The sequence below is a fragment of the Athene cunicularia genome (assembly GCF_003259725.1).
Source record: "Athene cunicularia isolate RWA chromosome Z unlocalized genomic scaffold, athCun1 chrZ_part5, whole genome shotgun sequence".
Lineage (NCBI taxonomy): Eukaryota > Metazoa > Chordata > Aves > Strigiformes > Strigidae > Athene > Athene cunicularia.
Window position 1 is genome coordinate 660,725 of NW_020799146.1, and position 17,858 is coordinate 678,582.

Below are 17,858 nucleotides of genomic sequence, written 5' to 3' on the forward strand. Positions count from 1 at the left end.
AGCTCCAGCGACCACTTGAACCGCCGTCCCCGAACCGCCGCCGCCATCTTGATAACACCCGGATGGGGAAGGTCACGTGGTGTGTCACGAGGGGGTCCGGGTGCCTTTGGCGCCACCCAGCGCTCCCTGCCCCATAGCAACGCCATAGCAACGCCATAGCAACGCCATAGCAACTCCCGGCCCCATAGCGGCCCCATAGGAACCCGCAGGAACGCCACAGGAGCCCCAGACTAGCCCTGTGGCAACCCCGCGTCTCACAGCAGTCTCCGTCATCACAGCAGCCGCACAGTCCTCCAGCACCCCACAGACCCCTCCCGGTCGCTGCTGCCCTCGGAACCGCGGTGCCGGGGACGCGGGTTCCGCCCGGAACCGGTGGCGACGGACGCTCCTTCCGGTCCTTGGCGCAGCGCGGATACCGCGCGGTGGCGGCTGCAGGGGTGGGGAGTGGCCTTGTCTGCTGCCCCGGCCCCCTCCCTCCGCCTCCTCCTTCGCCCCCTGATCTCCCCGCTCCCACCCCCTTCGGCGGTTTGGGGTTTCCTCACCGTCAGGAGCGGAGAGCGCACCGAAGCGAAACTGAGTAGCGTTGTCCGAGGGACGGTCCGCACGCGCGTCTGTCATGCACCAGGAAAAGATGTGTGCAGACTTGCTGGTTTTGGCTGGGATAAACTTAATTTTCTTCATAGCAGAGTGTATGGGGCTGTGTTTTGCATTTGTGCTGAAAACAGTGTTAATACAGGGATGGTTTCATCACTGCTGAGCAGTGCTCACACAGAGTCAAGGCCTTTTCCGCTTCCCGCACCACCCTAGCGGGTAGGCTGGGGGTGTGCAAGGAGGTGTGAGGGGCTGCAGCTGGGACAGCTGGCCCCAACTGACCCGAAGGGATATTAAAGACCGTATGGCATCATGCTCAGCATATAAAACTGCGGATAGAAGAAGGAAGGGTGGAATGTCTGGAGGTTTGTGTTCTCAAGTAACCATTACACGTGATGGAGCCCTGCTTTCCTGGAAGTGCCCCTTAACACCTGCCTGCTGATGGGAAATAGTGAATGAATGCCTTATTTTGCTTTGTTTACTTACCTGGGTTTTGCTTTACACATTAAACTGTCTTTATCTCAACACAGAAGTTTTCTTACTTTTACTGTACCAATTCTCTCCCGCATCCCTCAGGGGGAGAGCAGGCGAGGGGCCATGACGTGCTTAGCTCCTGGACAGGGTTAAACCACAACAGTAGACCACCTTGAACCCACTGCTGCCCCTGCATTTAGGCGGCTGAAGAGTACCCCATTGTCTTAGCTGCCTTTGCCAAGGCACACAAAGGGCCCTGCTGCTCTTCAGAGTGCCCTGTTGCATTTGTCTGGTTTGTAGACACCTGGGTGGTGTCCTGCTGCTCTCTGAATTTCACTGGGTCTTTTGTCAGGTTTTTCCAGGACCCAAGCAGAGCCCTGGCTTCCTTAAGAGTTCCGTGGGGCCTTTTGTGGGTCCCAGGCTGGGCCAGGTTGTCCTCTGGAGAGCCTCAGAGCCTTGGCCAAGCTTTGCTGGTTGTGGTGCCCTGCTTCTCTCCAAAGTGCCCTGAGGCCTCCAGTGGGCTTTTCTGGCCCTGCTGCCCTCCAGAGAGCCCCAGGGACTTTCCTGGCCCCTTTGCTAGGGCCTGTAAGGGTCCCTGCTGTCCTTCCGAGTGCCCCAGGCCCTTTACCAAGCTTTTCTGGAGTTCAGGTGGGGCCCTGTTGCTGTCCAGATGGCCCCAGGTTCTTAGGGTTAGGGTCATTAAGGTTAGGGGTTAGGATTAGGCTCATGTTACAGGGCACCATTAGGGTTAGAAGTTTGGGTTCAAGCTGAGGTTTGGCTTCAGGTTGTTAGGGTTCAGGCCTTGAAGCAAGCTTTTTTTTTTACTTTGGTGATGTATGCCATCCAGCCACAGTGATGATGTGGAGAGAAATGGGTAATTATTTGCCATCTTTGGACTGACCATGGCTTCAGATATGATCAGTTATTTTATCTTCTAAACATACATTCCTAGACATTACATACTACATTTAATACAACAAAAGCTACTGATCTTAAAGGATGCTTCTATTTAGTCCCTGGCACCCTGAGGATATTGTCAGCCCATATGTTCTCCTGAGTTCTCAGAGAAAGAAAGGGCCTTCTCTCACCTGCGTAATCCTCTTAGGAGGAGGACTTTTGTGTTGTCTGTATGGAGACATTTGTCTTTCTCATATCTGTCTTGAGGTGTTTCCTTTTGTAATTTATTGTTGTTCATGGTGCCTAACTGTTACTTAAGGTGCTTGGTATGTTACCTATGTAAAACTGTATGTTTGAATAAGTACCTACGTTACAGTGACACTATTCAAGTTAGAATTAGATTTACCACATCTAAATTCTCTAAGGAGGACAGAGACTCATGATTTTACTATGTAAGCCTGATTACTTTGTGTGCAGGCCTTACTAATGACTATGCCCTTGAAGAGAAACTAAAAGACTGATAAAAAGGGAACATCCTACCCAGTAAGTGCTGAAAGCTGAGTAATTGCCAAAGAAACAGAAAGTTAGCAAAAATCTATGGTAGCTGGAGGAAAGGTGAAGAGAGCAATGGGAGATCGCAACTACCAACTCAATTTATGACCAAAAAACTTGCCTCCCCCTTGACCCTTTAAGTTTGCACAGAATAATAAAAAGACTAACTTTAGAGACGAGGCATGTTGTTAACCAATGAGGGTCAAAGTGATAAGAAATTGCCCAATGGCCATTACAGTAAATGTGTATTTGTGTAGTCTGAAGGGTATAAATACACTGAAGTTCTTTTGTGCGGGGTGCTATCTCTGTGGAATTACCACCTAGCACCCATTTTTGCGCAAACGTGAAATAAATAAAATACCTCTGCTCTGTATTGTACACCAGGTAAATGATCCCACTTGTGGGACAACATGAGCAGAACTTATAGCGGCCTTCCAGTGCTTAAAGGGGCTACAGGAAAGATGAGGAGGCACTTTATCAGGAGTGTAGGGATAGGACAAACATAACAGTTTTAAACTGAGAGAGGGGAAGATTTGGGTGAGATCTAAGGCAGAAATCCTTCCCTGTGAGGGTGGTGAGGCCCTGGCACAGGTTTCCCAGAGAAGCTGTGGCTGCCCCCTCCCTGGAAGGGTTCAAGGCCAGGTTGGACGGGGCTTTGGGCAATCTGGGCTAGTGGAAGGGGGCCCTGCCTGGGGCAGGGGGTTGGGGGTGCACAAGGAGCTGGGAGGGCACAGAGCTGGGACAGCTGACCCCAACAGACCAAAGAGATATCCCAGACATGATTCTCAGTAATAAAAGCTGGAGGAGGAAGGAGGAAGGGGGAGACATTCAGAGTGATGTAATTTGTCTTCCCAAGTCACTGTTACACATGTGGAGCCTGGCTTTCCTGGAGATGGCTGAACACCTGCCTGCTGATGGGACATAGTGAATAAAGTCCTTGTTTTGCTCTGCTTCTGCACATGGCTTTTGCTTTTGCCTGTTAAACTGTCTTTATCTCAACCCACGAGCGACAAGCGGAGGAAGCAAGCAGTCGATTCAGTGTGAATGATAGAGCAAGCTTCAACTTTATTGAAAGAAATCACACCTTATATAAGCACTAACTATAATTATGCATACTAATTGTAAATCTATTGGATACATCTAAAAGGTTACATTATAATATCCCAACCCTTTGTGGCATTTCAGGCATGTCACAACATCCTCCTTCTTCTGGCTTGTTTTTTCCCAGAGGTTGTTTTCCGTTATAATCAAGGCCACTCTGTACCTCAGTCTCTCACGCCAATAGCATAACAGTCCTTTGTTAGCATAACTGTGCCCTGGATTTTTCCCTTTGTTTACCTCACATGGCTGTAATCAGCTCCTGCACAGATCCATGACCTTGTTCTGCAAGCCATTCTCCAACACCCATGAATTTTCTCTTTCACTCTTCTGGTTCTCTCCTTCATCCAACTGTAAGGGGACTGAGCAAGGACTGTGCTAGGCAGGTCATTCTGTCCTCTCTTCTAGCATTGCCTTTATCCCTTCCCTGGCCTCTGATGACAGAATCACAGAATTGTCTAGGATTGAAAAGACCTTGAATTCCAACCATCAACCCAACACTAACAGTTCCCAGCTCCACCAGATCCCTCAGTGCTGGGTCAGTCTGACTCTTCAACCCCTCCAGGGATGGGGACTCCCCCCCTGCCCTGGGCAGCCCATTCCAATGCCCAGCAACCCTTTCTGCAAAGAAATGCTTCCTAATATCTAGTCTAAACTTCCTTGGTGGAACTTAAGGCCATTATTTCTTGTCCTGGTGCTTGTTCCCTGGGTCAAGAGACTCATCCCCCCTCTCTGCACCCTCCTGTCAGGGAGTTGCAGAGGGCCAGGAGGTCTCCCCTTAGCTTCCTCTTCTCCAGACTAAACCTCCCCAGTTCCCTCAGCCGCTCCCCAGCAGACCTGTGCTCCAGACCCTGCACCAGCTCCGTTGCCCTTCTCTGGACATGCTCGAGTCATTCAATGGCCTTTTTGGGGTGAGGGGCCCAAAACTGAATCCACTTACCGAGGGGTGGCCTCCCCAGTGCCAAGCCCAGGGCTCAGATCCCTTCCCTGTCCCTGCTGGCCACGCCAGGGCTGGTACAAACCAGGATGCCATTGGCCTTCTTGGCCACCTGGGCACACTGCTGGCTCATTATCAATCCTCCCAGGTCCCTCTCTGACTAGCAGCTCTCCAGCCACTCCTTCCCAGGCCTGTAGCCCTGCTGGGGGTTGTTGTGGCCCAAGGGCAGCACCTAGCATTCACTCTCAGTGAAATTCCCCCAGTTGGCCTCAGCCTGTCCAGGTCTCTCCGCAGAACCTCCCTACCCTCAAGCAGACCAACACTCCCACCCAGCTGGGTGTCATCTGCAAACTGACTGAGTGTGCCCTCGATCCCCTCGTCTGGATCATCAATAAAGATGTTAAACAGGATTGGCCCCAGCACCCAGCCCTGGGGGACACCACTTGTGACCTGTCACCAACTGGATTTAACTCTGTTTACCACAACTCTCTGGGGCCGGTCGTCCAGCCAGTTTTTTAACCAGCAAAGTGTGCGATTATCCAAACCTCGAGCAGCCATTTTTGCCAGGAGAATACTGTGGGGAAACGGTGTCAAAAGCCTTGCTAAAGTCAGGGTAAATTACATCCGCAGCCTTTCCCTCATCCAATAAGCAGGTCACCCTGTTGTAGAAGGAGATCAGGTTTATCAGGCAGGACTTGACTTTCATAAACCTATGCTGACTGGGCCTGAGCATCTGGTTGTCCCACATGGGTTTTGTGATGGTACTCAGGATGAGCTGCTCCATCAGCTTCCTGGGCACTGAAGTCAAGCTGACAGGCCTGTAATTTCCCATATCCTCCTTCTGACCCTTCTTATAGATGGGCATCACATTGGCCAATTTCCAATCTGTCGGGACCTCCCCAGTCAGCCAGGACTGCTGGAAAATGATAGAAAGTGGCCTGGTGAGCACCTACCCAGCTCCTTCAGCACCCTCGGGTGTATCCCATCCAGTCCCACAGACTGGTGTGTGTCTGTGTGATGCAGTAGGGCACTGACTGTCTCCTGGATTGCAGGGGGGTTGTTCTCCCAGTCTCTTCTGTCTGAGGAGGCTGGATTCCCTCAGTACAACTAGTCCTGTTATTAAAGACTGAGGCAAAGAAGGCATTAAGTGAGGAGACAGAGACATGGACTCTATGTACTGTGTAAACAGAGACCTTTATTGTTCTTAACACTGAGAATTTATCTATCTTCAGAGCTGTGTCATTGAGCACATGTTAGGCTGTGTTGCTATAACTGGTTACAGCGTTCTGTGCACTTGCTGTCCACACGCTCTAGTCCATATACTGATTGGCTAAGCTAAAAGACTAACGTCGACATCCCAGTTACCAGTTCTTTAGTTCTGCAACTCTGCATTTTCTTGTTGCACAGCTGCCAACCTTTTTCAATTGTTTTTTATTCTTCAGTCAAGGACATAGTCGAGCCGAGATGTCCATTTACTGCCAAAAAGCTCTCCACAATTAAGCACGTCAGCCTTCCCCTCATCACTTCTTACCGTGTTTCCTCCTTGTCACGTCCCGCTCCAGCGAGGGGGACAAGTGACTCAGATTCGCAAATCCCCAATTGGAGTGGACAACAAGTCTCCAAGTTCAAGTATTTATTAACTACCTACAATGCGCTAATTGAACACATGATATACTGGCTAAGTACAGAGCAAGCTGTGGCAAGCAATATAATATGCTTTACATTTCTTAACAGAAAAAAGGAAAAGAGGGAGATAGAGGGAATGGGGGAGTACAGATCACCGGTCTGGGTTCCTGCGCTGCTCCTGCCGGCGAGGATTCCAGGAGGCAGCTATCTTCTTCGCTGGTATCCATTGTCTTTGCTTCACTGCTCTCTCCGGATGGCCGGGAGGGGGGACAGGAAGAGGGGCAGAGAGAGAGAGAGCCCTTTCTTCTCCCCTTTGATTTATACCCACTTTCCTTGGGTCCGTCCCCTAGGTCAACCCACAGACCTACGTATCCCATGTACAGGGAGGGGTAAGGTGTTTCATGGGATGATGTCACTAGCATGACCATGACAGCCCTCGTTAGCATATTGAGGGGTGTCAACTTTAATATGCATTTTGTGGATAATGAAGCAAAGTTCATTCACCGGACACATGGCCCTTGAAACTTGCTCAGGTGCCCCAGGGAAGAGCCGTCCTGTCTCCACAGGCCTCTCACCCCCAGATACATCGGGCAGCCTTATCAGCTTCGGCCTCCACAGAAAGCACCCTGTGACTCATGGTTTTGTCTTGGGAGTGTTTGAGGCAAATCTTCAATCAGCCTCAACTTTTGCTTTCCCAGGCTGTTTGTCTTAGTTTTTCACAGGCCTGATTTCTCGGCTCTCATACTCCTGCATCTAGTAGGGGATGGAGGCTCTTGCTGGTCTCTCTTTTGCTGCTCATATACTTACAGATACATTTATTATTCTCCTTGATTGCTAAAGCCATATTAATTTCCAGCTGCACTGGAAATCTGATTTCTGCCCTGCATAGCCTCACAGCCTCTTTGTAATTGCTGTGTGTGGCTAGCCCCTTCTTCCAAAGGCTGTAAACTCTCTTTTTCCTCTGAGTTGCAGCCAAAGCTCCCTGTTCAGCCAGGGTGGCCTTCTCTGCCGCTGGCTTCTCTTAGAGCACCTGGGGACTGCCTGCTCCTGAGCCATTAACGCTTCCTTCTTACAGAGCGCCCAGCCTTCCTGGGCCTCTGTACCCTTCAGGACAGTCTCCCAGGGGATCCTTTCAAGCAGATGCCTAAACAAGACAAAGTCAACCCTTTGGAAGTCCAGGATGTCAGTCCTGCTTCGCCCTCTCCTGGCCTCTCTAAGAATAGAGAACTCTATTATTTCATGATTGCTGTGCCCTAGTGTGATGGTTTGACTCTGGCTAAATGCCAGGTATCCACCAAGTCGCTCTATCTCCAGCTGTCCCAGCAATAGAGAAACTTGCCCCAAGATGGTGCATTCAGAAATAAGTTTTGCTTGGTCATTTATTTCCTGCTGGAAGCACTGAGCTGCTTTTTAGCTCTTCTCTGTGGATGTCCCTGCCCCGAGAGCCTTTCACCAGTGAAATGTTTCCATGCTGGCCTGAACTTAAGGAAAAAATGTTTTAGGATGATGGTGCTGAAACACTGGAACATGTTGCCTAGAGAAGTTCCAGGGAGGCGACATACACATCTTCTCTGGGCAACTTCTATCACTGCCTCACCACCATAAGAAATTCTTCCTTATATCTAAACTAAATCTATCATCTTTCAGCTTAAAACCTTTACTGCTCACCCTGTCCCTGCACTCCCTGGTAGAGTGCCTCCACAACTTCCCTGTAGACACCCTTTAAGGAATGGAAGGTCTCGCCAGAGCCTTCTTTTCTCCAGGCTGAACAACCTGAAATCTCTCAGCCTGTCCTCACAGGGGAGGTGCTCCAGCCCTCAGTCATCCTCGTCGACAAGGGAGTGGATGGGGAGAGACCAACAAAGGCACCACAAATTGTGATGTTGATTGTGAGGCCACTCCTGTTACAGGATCCAAATTGGCCAGCAGCTGACCCCAGCAATTTGGGGACAAGACGTTCATCACAAAACCACTCATCCCAGCAGAGACAAGACAGGGACAGAGAAGAAGGGATAGGCAACCCAGGGGAGCTGGCTGGAATGGGGATGGTGATGACATCGCTTCCAGTGCAGCAGCCTGCCTGGTCCTCAGGAGACATGCTGGCCAGCAGCATTCTGAGGTCATCCAGTGCATCAGAGAACCCACCCAACAGAAATTACATCCTTGGGGAGGGGATGAGGAAGTTGAAAGAGGCCCACCTGGGTTCTGATTCTGGGGGCACCTCTGTTATTCTGACCTGACCAAGCATTGCACACAGAGGGCTGGTGGGCTCGTGGCCACCGTACTCAGGACTAGCCCTGAGATAGGTGAAAAATCGTTTCCTTATCTCCAGGTTGAACATCCACTGTTTCACCTAACACTCATCTTCCATTCTCTAAACATGCACCATGGTGCAGAGCTTAGATCTTTATTCTTTATGGCTTCCTCATAGGTGCTGCCAGGCTGCACTGAGGTGCCCCTCAGCCCTCCCTTCTCCAGGCTGAACAAGCCCAGCTCCCTCAGCCACTTCTCACAGGCAAAGTGTCCCAGGCCCGGCCTCTCTTCGGGGTCATTCACCAAACACCCTCCAGCTTGCCAATGTAATTCCTGTACTGGGGGTCTGAAATCCAGACGCAGCAACCTGGATAATGCCCTCTCTTGATCTCCTGGACATCAAGCCCTGGGGCAGTTGGCCTCCCCTGCTGCCAGGGCACACGGGTGCCTCCAGCCTGTGCCAATGCTGGGGGATGTCCTGCAGGGTCACACACTGGCACTCGTCCTTGCTTCATTTCCTGAGGTTCCAGCACATGCTCTCCTGCTCATTTGACCCCTTCCCTGAGCACTGAGACCTTTCTAGTAAAGACTCAGGCAAGGATGGCATTGAGTCCCCCAGCCTCACCTGTGTCTGCTGTTGTTCAATCACCCTCCCCATTCAGCAGCAGCCCTGCATTTCCTTTGTTGAGCCTTGCTCTCTAATGAGCCATTGAATCTCGTCTTTTTGCTCTTGAATTTACTTGCCACCACCAGCTCCAGGCAAGCTTTGCCTTCCTAAAAACAATGAAGTCAATCTATATAAATTTCTCCTTTGTAAAGTGTCCTTGCTGTCACCTCCTTGCAGCTGCTTCCTGGTCCCCATCAGAGCCAGCCCTGTCCCTGCACTGGCCCAGCCTCCCTGCCCCACACAGGCATTATTGTCAACAGAAGACCCGGGGTGCAAGGAAAGGTTTCTAGGCCAGTCAAAACCACAGTCAGTGGAGAAAGGGAGACAAGGGTGGGCTGTTGCTATGCTGTACTCTGTTACTGCAAGATATGTACCTACATAGACACACACAGAAAATGGATCCCTCCAAGAGCTGGACTTACACCATCTGTCCATCCAGAACCTGGCCCTGGGATCCCCTCATCCCTCCATGCACAGACAAGCACACACACACCACCACCCCCCGCCCCCCTCTACCCTTCATAATGTCTCTCTCCATCACACAGAACCACTGAGGCTGGAAGGCAGCCAGCTTCCACCTTCCCTGTGCTGCCTCTTCATGCTTCATTTCAGTCAGGAGCTCCTTTCTCATCCCTGCCAGCCTCCTGTCACCTTTGCATGACTTCCTGCATGTCAGGGTGGAGCCTTCTGCACCTGAGAGATCCTTGACCATCAAAGACTTCATTACACTCCTCTGCAGGGTGCTATCCCATGGGATTCTTCCATTCAAGTCCCTCAGCAGGCCAAAGGCTCCTCTCATGAAGCCTTGTCCCCTTCTCTCAGGAGCTTCAGATCTACCTTTTCACCCCTGACTGTCCCATCCCTGATCGCCTCTTCCTTGTTTCTAAGTATCAAGTCTCACAGGGCACCTCACCTCACTTCCTCCTCAGTCACCCTTTTCAGGACAAATTAACAGGCTCCAAAAGCAGCCTGTGTGGCTTGCACCTTGCGCTGTTGCCCCTTTGGCAGATATGGGGATAGTGTAATGTTTCTTCCAGTTGTTTGAAGGCGGCCTCATCTACTTCCTCTTCCTGACCAGGTGGTCTGGAGGACAGGCCAGACATCCACCCACCACAGCATTGCCCATGTTGTTCTTCCCTCTCAGCTCAGCTGTCTCCTCATCCATTCCCAGACTCAGCTCCATACCTGTGGCAATTAAGGCACGGACTCTCCGTGAAGTGCAAAAGGAAAGACCCTTTACTATTACATATTTAGTACATATTTATGCTATGGTTAAAGCTCTTACTTCATAATTAGCAAATCAGCATAAGACCACTCTAACACACACTGTGCAGATCAATCAACTTTTCATGCATACGCTGCTCACGTGGCAGTAACTTCTCACAGTTCATGACTTTCCCACAGCTCAGTGTTGCAGCTGTCTGTTGTTTTTCCGTGACACCTTGGCACAACTCAGCAGTTTCTCATCTTTCTTCCAAGGCCTGTTTCTCATCAAAGCCGAGCTGCTTCTCAGGGGCTATGTAGGGCTGACAGGCTGATGTTGAGTTGCTTGTCTCCCGCATGGGAACAGACAAAGGAAAGTGCAAGAAAAGAGCTGAATGAAAAGGATAGGTGAGGTGCAGAAGCTCTCGATGTCCATCTGGACACAGTTTCCAGCAGGGAGGTGGCACAGCGATAGACATCCATAGAGACTGAGGTCGGAGATCTTTTATTTATTTCTTCTTTTTCTGTTTTGCAGGGACTGAGCTCCACAGTTCCTGTGTACCTGCTTGTGTGCCTCTGCCACAGTGCTGCTGGGGAGATCCCCCACGTTGACAGGTAACAAGAATAAATCTACCCTTTGAAACAGAAAGATAAAAATGAGAAACATAAGGAAAAAATAAAGAGGAAAATAAGATGATGATGAAGGACTGAGGAGCAGAGAAAGAAAGTTAAGTGAAAAGGACAGTGAGAAGGAGAAATCACTATAAAAGGGATGAGGAGTCCTGCTGGGGCATGGCAGAAGAAAAACAGGGTCAGGGAGTAAGAGAGAGGGAAAGAAAAAATGATGAGTGGGGAGCAGAAAGGACAGAAAGAGAGAGAAATCAAATGAGGGGAATAAGAAAGGTGGGAGGAGGGAAACAGATGGTGAACAAGCCAGAAGAGTTGACAGAGTGAGAGAGAGACAGACAGACAAAGAGAGGGAGAAAGATAAAACTGTGATATGCTGCAGGATGAGGGAAAAGGGGCAGGGAGCAGGGCAGAAGGGAATAAAGGGACAGGGAGCTTGACAAGGGAATATAGTAAGAGACAATGGGACAGGCCATGATATGGCAATACACAGTTAAATGGTTAGGGAGAGGATGGAGGAACTAAGAGAAAGGGGAAAGGGTGTGAGGCAAAGATGGAGAAAGAAACATTAGAGAGAGAAATGGGTAGAGCAGCTGGACTGAGGCAGAGACATGCAGAAAGAAAGAACAGTGCGAGGCAGCAAACTAGACAGTCAAGGAGAGACAGAAGGGACAGAGGGATCTAGAAGACAGGTGAGGGATAGGGAGCAGGAGACTGTGGAAAAGAGGGACACAGAGCAGGATGCTGGCCTAGATCCAACAAGAGCAACAGATAGAATGACAGAGGTGGAGCATGAGAAAAGACAGGAACAGAGAATAAGACAGAGAGATGAAGCCATCAATAGCTGAGACGGAGCACAGGGTGGAAGATGGGGACAGGGAGATAAAGGAGTGGGGGGGGTCATGTGCAATATTACAGGATAGAGGCAGGAAGAGAAGGAGGGAGGGAAATAGGAAGGCAGGGATATGGAGCGGCACAGACAGGCACAGATTGGAAAAGAACACCAGGGAACAGGCCAGAGAAGTTGTCAGTGAAAAGAGACCGATGCCTATCAGGACAAAGAACTGGAAAAGGGAAAAAACAGCTACAGGAGAGAGGTAGAGGATGAAAAAAAGGAAGGAGAGGGAGCAAGACAAAGGCATCTAGAGAAAAAGGAACAGAGAGAGCTAGAAGAAGACAGAGAAAGGGGGGAGGGGGCAGGACAGTAGAAGAGAGAGGAAAGCAGAGGTAAAGGGAACCAAAAAAAAAAAAAAAACCCCACACCAGTGTGGGATAGAGAGGGGGAGAGGGGAGGGCCCAAAATGCATAGGAGAGGTGACAGGGTCCCAAGGGCACAGGACTCCCTGCAGCTGTAGCTCTCAGCACTGCCAGGAAAGTTTGCCAGTTCAGACCCTACTTTCTCCTTCTTTCTTCTCTTCCTATTCTGTAGCTCCAGTCGCCTGGCTGTTCTCCACCTAAAAGAATACACAGGTGTCTCTCAGCTCTTACAAGACAACAATTCCTACACATACAGCCTTGCTCACGGCATGGCTGGACCACACCTGGGTGACGCACACAAATCTTGGGCGCATGGTGGCAGTCTGGCCTGCTGCGGACTGTGCAGAGGGCATCTTCCTTGGATCTTGTGTTCATCACCTTGGTTGACCAACACCTTCTCTTGTCTTTACTGTGGGCTTGCAGCCAGGGCAGTTCACCTGTTAAAGAAAAGAGGAGTGAAGCATTACAAGGCCCTTGTCTCCTCCTGCTGCTCTGCAGGGGTGCCCTGGCTCTCCTGAAGGGGGGCGGTGGGGGCTCCCTGAGGGGTTGGTGTAGTGCTGGCAAGGACCTGGGTCAGGGTGGAGCCATGGGAAGGTGGGGGTTGCCCACAGCGTGGGGGTCTGGAGCAGCTCTGGATCGTGACGGAGGCGCAGGGCAGGGCTGCGAGCTGCTGGGAAGGGTGGTCTGCAATGGAGGAGAAGAACTGGGGTCGGTCACAGGTGGCCAGCGTGCACCCCCTCTCCCTTTTCATGGTGTCAAGCTACCCCTCACCCCAGCGGTTCCTCACACTCCCAGCACAGCTCCCCTGTCCCAGTGTGCTGCCCTCCCACCATTTGTTTCACACTCCCCAGGACACCCAGCCCCTACTCTCCTTCCTCTGCAGTCGTGGTCACAGGCCCCGTCCCAGCAGGCGATGCTTGGCAGTGGCTCCGCTGTCTCAGACAGACCCTGCACAGCCACCCCAAGCTCCACGGCCCCTGCTCAACTCCAGTGTCTCGGATGGAGAGAGGCCATGGCTGTGAGCCCCATGGCTGCACCTGGGGCTTTCCATCCCCAGCCTCCCCATCCATAGCTGTAGCTGCTCGGGAACAGGAACCATCACCATCAGCCCCTCCGGGGACAGCTAGGGCTACCAGGGCCGCAGAGTGGGCCCCAGCTCCCAAGAGCAGCTTGCTCAAGGTAAAGGGAGAAGCCCTGGGGTCCACAAGAAGGAAAATGGGTGAGTTTTAGGGGGAAAAGAACAAATGGACAGATATGGAGAGCAACGAAAAGAAGAAAGCAGCAGGGACCCCCAGCACCACCCACACAGGCCCCAGCCCTCTGCCCCAGCCACACTGGGGTCACCTCAGGGTGCTGTAGGCAAGGTCAGGATCAGCCCAGGGACCTCATGCAGCCCTGGGTGGGGGCTGACTACCTTCTGGGATAATAGGAAATGTCACCAACAGCCCTGAGCATCCAGAAGTCCACAGCAGCCCTGTGAACAGTGTGGGAGTTCTCTGGGACCTCCCAGGGACCCAAAAAGGGTCTAAGAGACCTTGGGACCAGATTCCACTCACTCACAAGCAATAGGTAGGCCCCCTCCCCTGGGTACTGTCCTTAGTCCCTTCTCATTGAATGTGAAGGGACTGCAGGACCCACAGCCACCAGGGTAAAGAAGAAAGCAACTCTTCATTAATTAATGCACCTAACACCTTGTCACGTCCTGCTCCGATGAGGGGGACAAGTGACTCAGATTCGCAAATCCCCAATTGGAGCAGACAACAGGTCTCCAAGTTCAAGCATTTATTAACTACCTACAATGTACTAATTGAACACATGATAATTGGCTAAGTACAGAGCAAGTTGTGGCGAGCAATATGATATGTCTTGCATTTCTTAATGGAAAAAGGAAAAGAGGGAGATAGAGGGAATGGGGGAATACAGATCACTGGTCTGGGTTCCTGCACTAATCCTGCCGGCGAGGGTTCCAGGAGGCGGCCATCTTCTTTGCTGGCATCCGTCTACTTCGCTTCACTGCTCTCTCCAGATGGCCGGGGGGGCAGGGGGGGGACGGACAGGGAGAGGAGCAGAGAGAGAGAGAACCCTTTCTTCTCCTCTTTGATTTATACCCACTTCCCTTGGGTCCGTCCCCTAGGTCGACCCACAGACCTACGTATCCCATGTACGGGGAGGGGTAAGGTGTTTCATGGGATGATGTCACTAGCATGATCATGACAGCCCTCGTGTCCTGGTTCAGCCAGGATAGAATAAAGTTTTCCCCAGCAGAGAGAGAGGGGGAAGGGATCTCCGGCCGGGTTATTCATACCATGCTGACGTCAGGTCCAGGGGCGGAGCCTTTTCACCTTTCGCTTCTGGTGTTGGTTTTTGCCATACATGCGGCGGGTTTGCTCCTTGATCATTTAGCAGTATTTCTCTGTATATCTTTTGTCTTGTTCACAGTTATTGCTGTTTATTGTTGTTACCATTGATACTGATGTTATTCAGATTGTTCTATCACTGTTGTATTAAATTTCTTGTTATTTTAGCTGGGGTTTGTGTCTAACTTCCAGCCCAACCAGCGCGGGTGGGGGAGGGGCAACGGCAACGTGCTCTCTCATCCCGACAGGAATTGTACATTAAAAATTGGCGCCCAACGTGGGGCAGATGCTGACCAGAGTGTGGTAGAGCAATCTGTTGGGTGTAATCTTTCTGTTTGTATTTGTGTTTGTTTGATAAGAAAATGTTTGCAATGCTGGCCCATTTGCTTGCATGGGGGGGCTGGATTAACCCTTATATCCAGTGTATAACCCCAGTGGTGTTGTTTGTTATCAGTGGAAAATGTGCAAAGGGTCTTATGTTGTTATACTGGCTATTGAATGCTTATAATGCCTTTGTATCGCTGTGTGTGTGGGTGGGCCGGTACCTGTTTGCCGCTTGGTTTTTTGTTAGGGGTATCACCCCCTCTGTGGGTGAACCAGGGGAAGAGATCCTCTCGGCTTTGGGGAGTTTTAACTATTCATGGAGCCTGCAGGCCAGTGTGATTGTGGCACAGTGCCTTCTGAATGTCTGCCTACTTTCGGTTTTGGCCATATGGTATTTCTCTGACAACAGCAGTGCCCGGAAACCTGCCCCGAGTCCAGATAATAGTGAGTGGCAAGGGGTGTGGGAAAAGATGGGCAAAGGCCTGAGTCGGTGGGCACCCCCAATGCTTTGGAATTTCACTCCTGAGCAAATGCAAAGCCCTGAGAAGCTGATGGAGTGCTTAGAAAGGGTGTGTTACCAAACTGGCAAAACCCAGGAGACATACTGCAGTGTGTTGGGGACTTGCCCATGCATACCATGTCCTCTTTAATACCACCCGCTGCCCTCAACAGGAAGAAAAGGCCACACAAACAGTATCTGAACCGGGTGCACAGGCAGAGCCAGTCTCAGTCGCCTCCACCAGCACACAGACTGAGCCAGAGAGCCAGGCAGTGCCAGTGTCAGTCGCCCCAATACAGAAAACAAAATATACCAGAAAGTCTGTTCGCAGAGTGAGGGATGAGGATGAGCCAGGCCCATCAGGGGAATAGGAGGAAGGACCAGAGGTGATTGTCCGATCTCTGTCCCCGACTGAGCTGCAAGATATACGTAGAGATTTCGGCCGTCTGGGAGGTGAGCAGATTTGCACCTGGCTGCTCCAATGCTGGGACAATGGAGCCAGTGCTTTTGAGATGGAGGGGAGAGAGGCCAAGCAGCTGGGATCTTTGGCCAAGGATGCTGGCACTGATAGGGAAATAGGGAAACAGGCTCAAACTCTCAGCCTTTGGAAGCAACTCCTGTTCAGTGTCAGGGAGAGGCACCCCTACAAGGATGATATCCTATGTCAGCTGAGCAAATGGACCAACATTGAGAAGGGCATCCAGAGCCTCAGGGAACTGGCTGTGTTTGAGATGATCTATGGTGATCTGAATAATGAGCAGTCACCCATGGACCCAGATCAGGCCCCTTGCACACACCTGATGTGGCGAAAGTTCCTGAAGAGCGCACCAGAAGCACACTCGAAAGCATTGGCAATAGTGTCCTGGTGGACAGACACCCACGCTCTAACAGTGGATGGAGTGGTTGGCAAGCTCCTGCAATATGAGGGAAATCTCCCTTCATCTCACCATTCCCTGGTCACAGCTGTGGAGGAACTGTCTCAGAGGGTCCAGAAGATGGAAGAGGACATGTCCTACGTTCCACTTGCACAGGCTAATGTCTCAGCCATTAGAAGTAAATGTTTCCCCACCCAAGAAAAAGGCAGCAGAAGGCACACACCACGAGGCACCCTGTGTTTTTTTCTCCGTGACCATGGAGAGAACATGAGGAGGTGGGATGGACAGCCCACTGCTGCCCTAGCTGCACGAGTAGAGCAGCTGAAAGGGAAGGCCATCGCAAAAGGGGAGTCCTCCAAGAAGAGCGCAGCTCCAGTGTCCAGTCAGAAATACCCCAGACAGAATAGAATGATGAACGTTATGTCTGACCCTCTTGAGGGGACCTGTAAGTCATTCTTGCAAGAAGTGAGTGATGATGAGCAAGATTAGAGGGGCCCTGCCTCCAGCCAGGTGGAGGAAAGGGACAATCGGATTTACTGGACAGTGTGGATCCGATGGCCTGGCACGTCAGACCCCCAAGAGTATAAGGCCTTGGTGGACACTGGCGCACAATGCACTCTGATGCCATCGAACTACAGTGGGGTTGAATCCATCTGCATCTCTGGAGTGACAGGGGGATCCCAACAGCTGACCCTACTGGAAGCTGAAGTGAGCCTGACTGGGAAGGACTGGCATAGGCACCCCATTGTGACTGGCCCAGATGCCCCGTGCATCCTGGGCATAGACTATCTCAGGAGAGGGTACTTCAAAGACCCAAAAGGGTACCGGTGGGCTTTTGGTGTAGCTGCCCTGGAGGAGGTTGAACAATTGTCCACCTTACCCGGCCTCTCAGAGGATCCCTCAGTGGTGGAGCGGCTTAACGTTGAGGAGCAGCGAGTGCCTATTGCTACCAGGACAGTGCACCGGTGGCAGTACCGCACCAACCGAGATTCCCTGGTCCCCATCCATCAGCTGATCGATCAACTAGAAAGCCAGAAGGTGATCAGCAAAACTCACTCCCCCTTCAACAGTCCTATATGGCCAGTGAGGAAGCCTAATGGTGAATGGAGGCTAACTGTGGACTACCGTGGCCTGAATGAAGTTACGCCAGCAATGAGTGCTGCAGTGCCGGACATGCTAGAGCTCCAGTATGAACTGGAGTTGAAGGCAGCCAAGTGGTACACCACGATTGACATTGCTAACGCGTTCTTCTCCATTCCGATAGTGCCAGAGTGCAGGCCACAGTTTGCGTTCACTTGGAGAGGCATCCAGTACACCTGGAATTGGTTGCCCCAGGGGTGGAACCACAGCTCCACCATTTGCCATGGACTGGTCCATACTGCACTGGAGAGAGGTGGGGCTCCAGAACACCTGCAGTATATTGATGACATCATTGTGTAGGGGAATACAGCCGAGGAGGTATTTGAGAAAGGGAAAGAAGATAATTGAAATCCTCCTGAAGGACGGCTTTGCCATTAAGCAAAAGAAAGTTAAGGGGCCTGCAAGGGAAATTCAATTCCTAGGGATAAAATGGCAAGATGGGCATCATCACATCCCAATGGAGGTGATAAACAAGATAACA

The 17,858-nt window shown here is 51.2% G+C and overlaps 1 protein-coding gene across 1 annotated transcript in view; it reads right to left on the reverse strand.

Moving 5' to 3' along the window:
• EMC4 (ER membrane protein complex subunit 4) overlaps positions 1 to 17,858 on the reverse strand; it is a 20,212-nt gene that overhangs the window by 616 nt on the left and 1,738 nt on the right. The window contains exons 2-3 of the mRNA XM_026866891.1: positions 15,713 to 15,718; positions 12,593 to 12,613 (exon numbers count right to left, since the gene is read on the reverse strand). Coding sequence (XP_026722692.1) covers positions 12,593 to 12,613; positions 15,713 to 15,718 — 27 coding nt within the window. The remainder of the gene's footprint in view (positions 1 to 12,592; positions 12,614 to 15,712; positions 15,719 to 17,858) is intronic.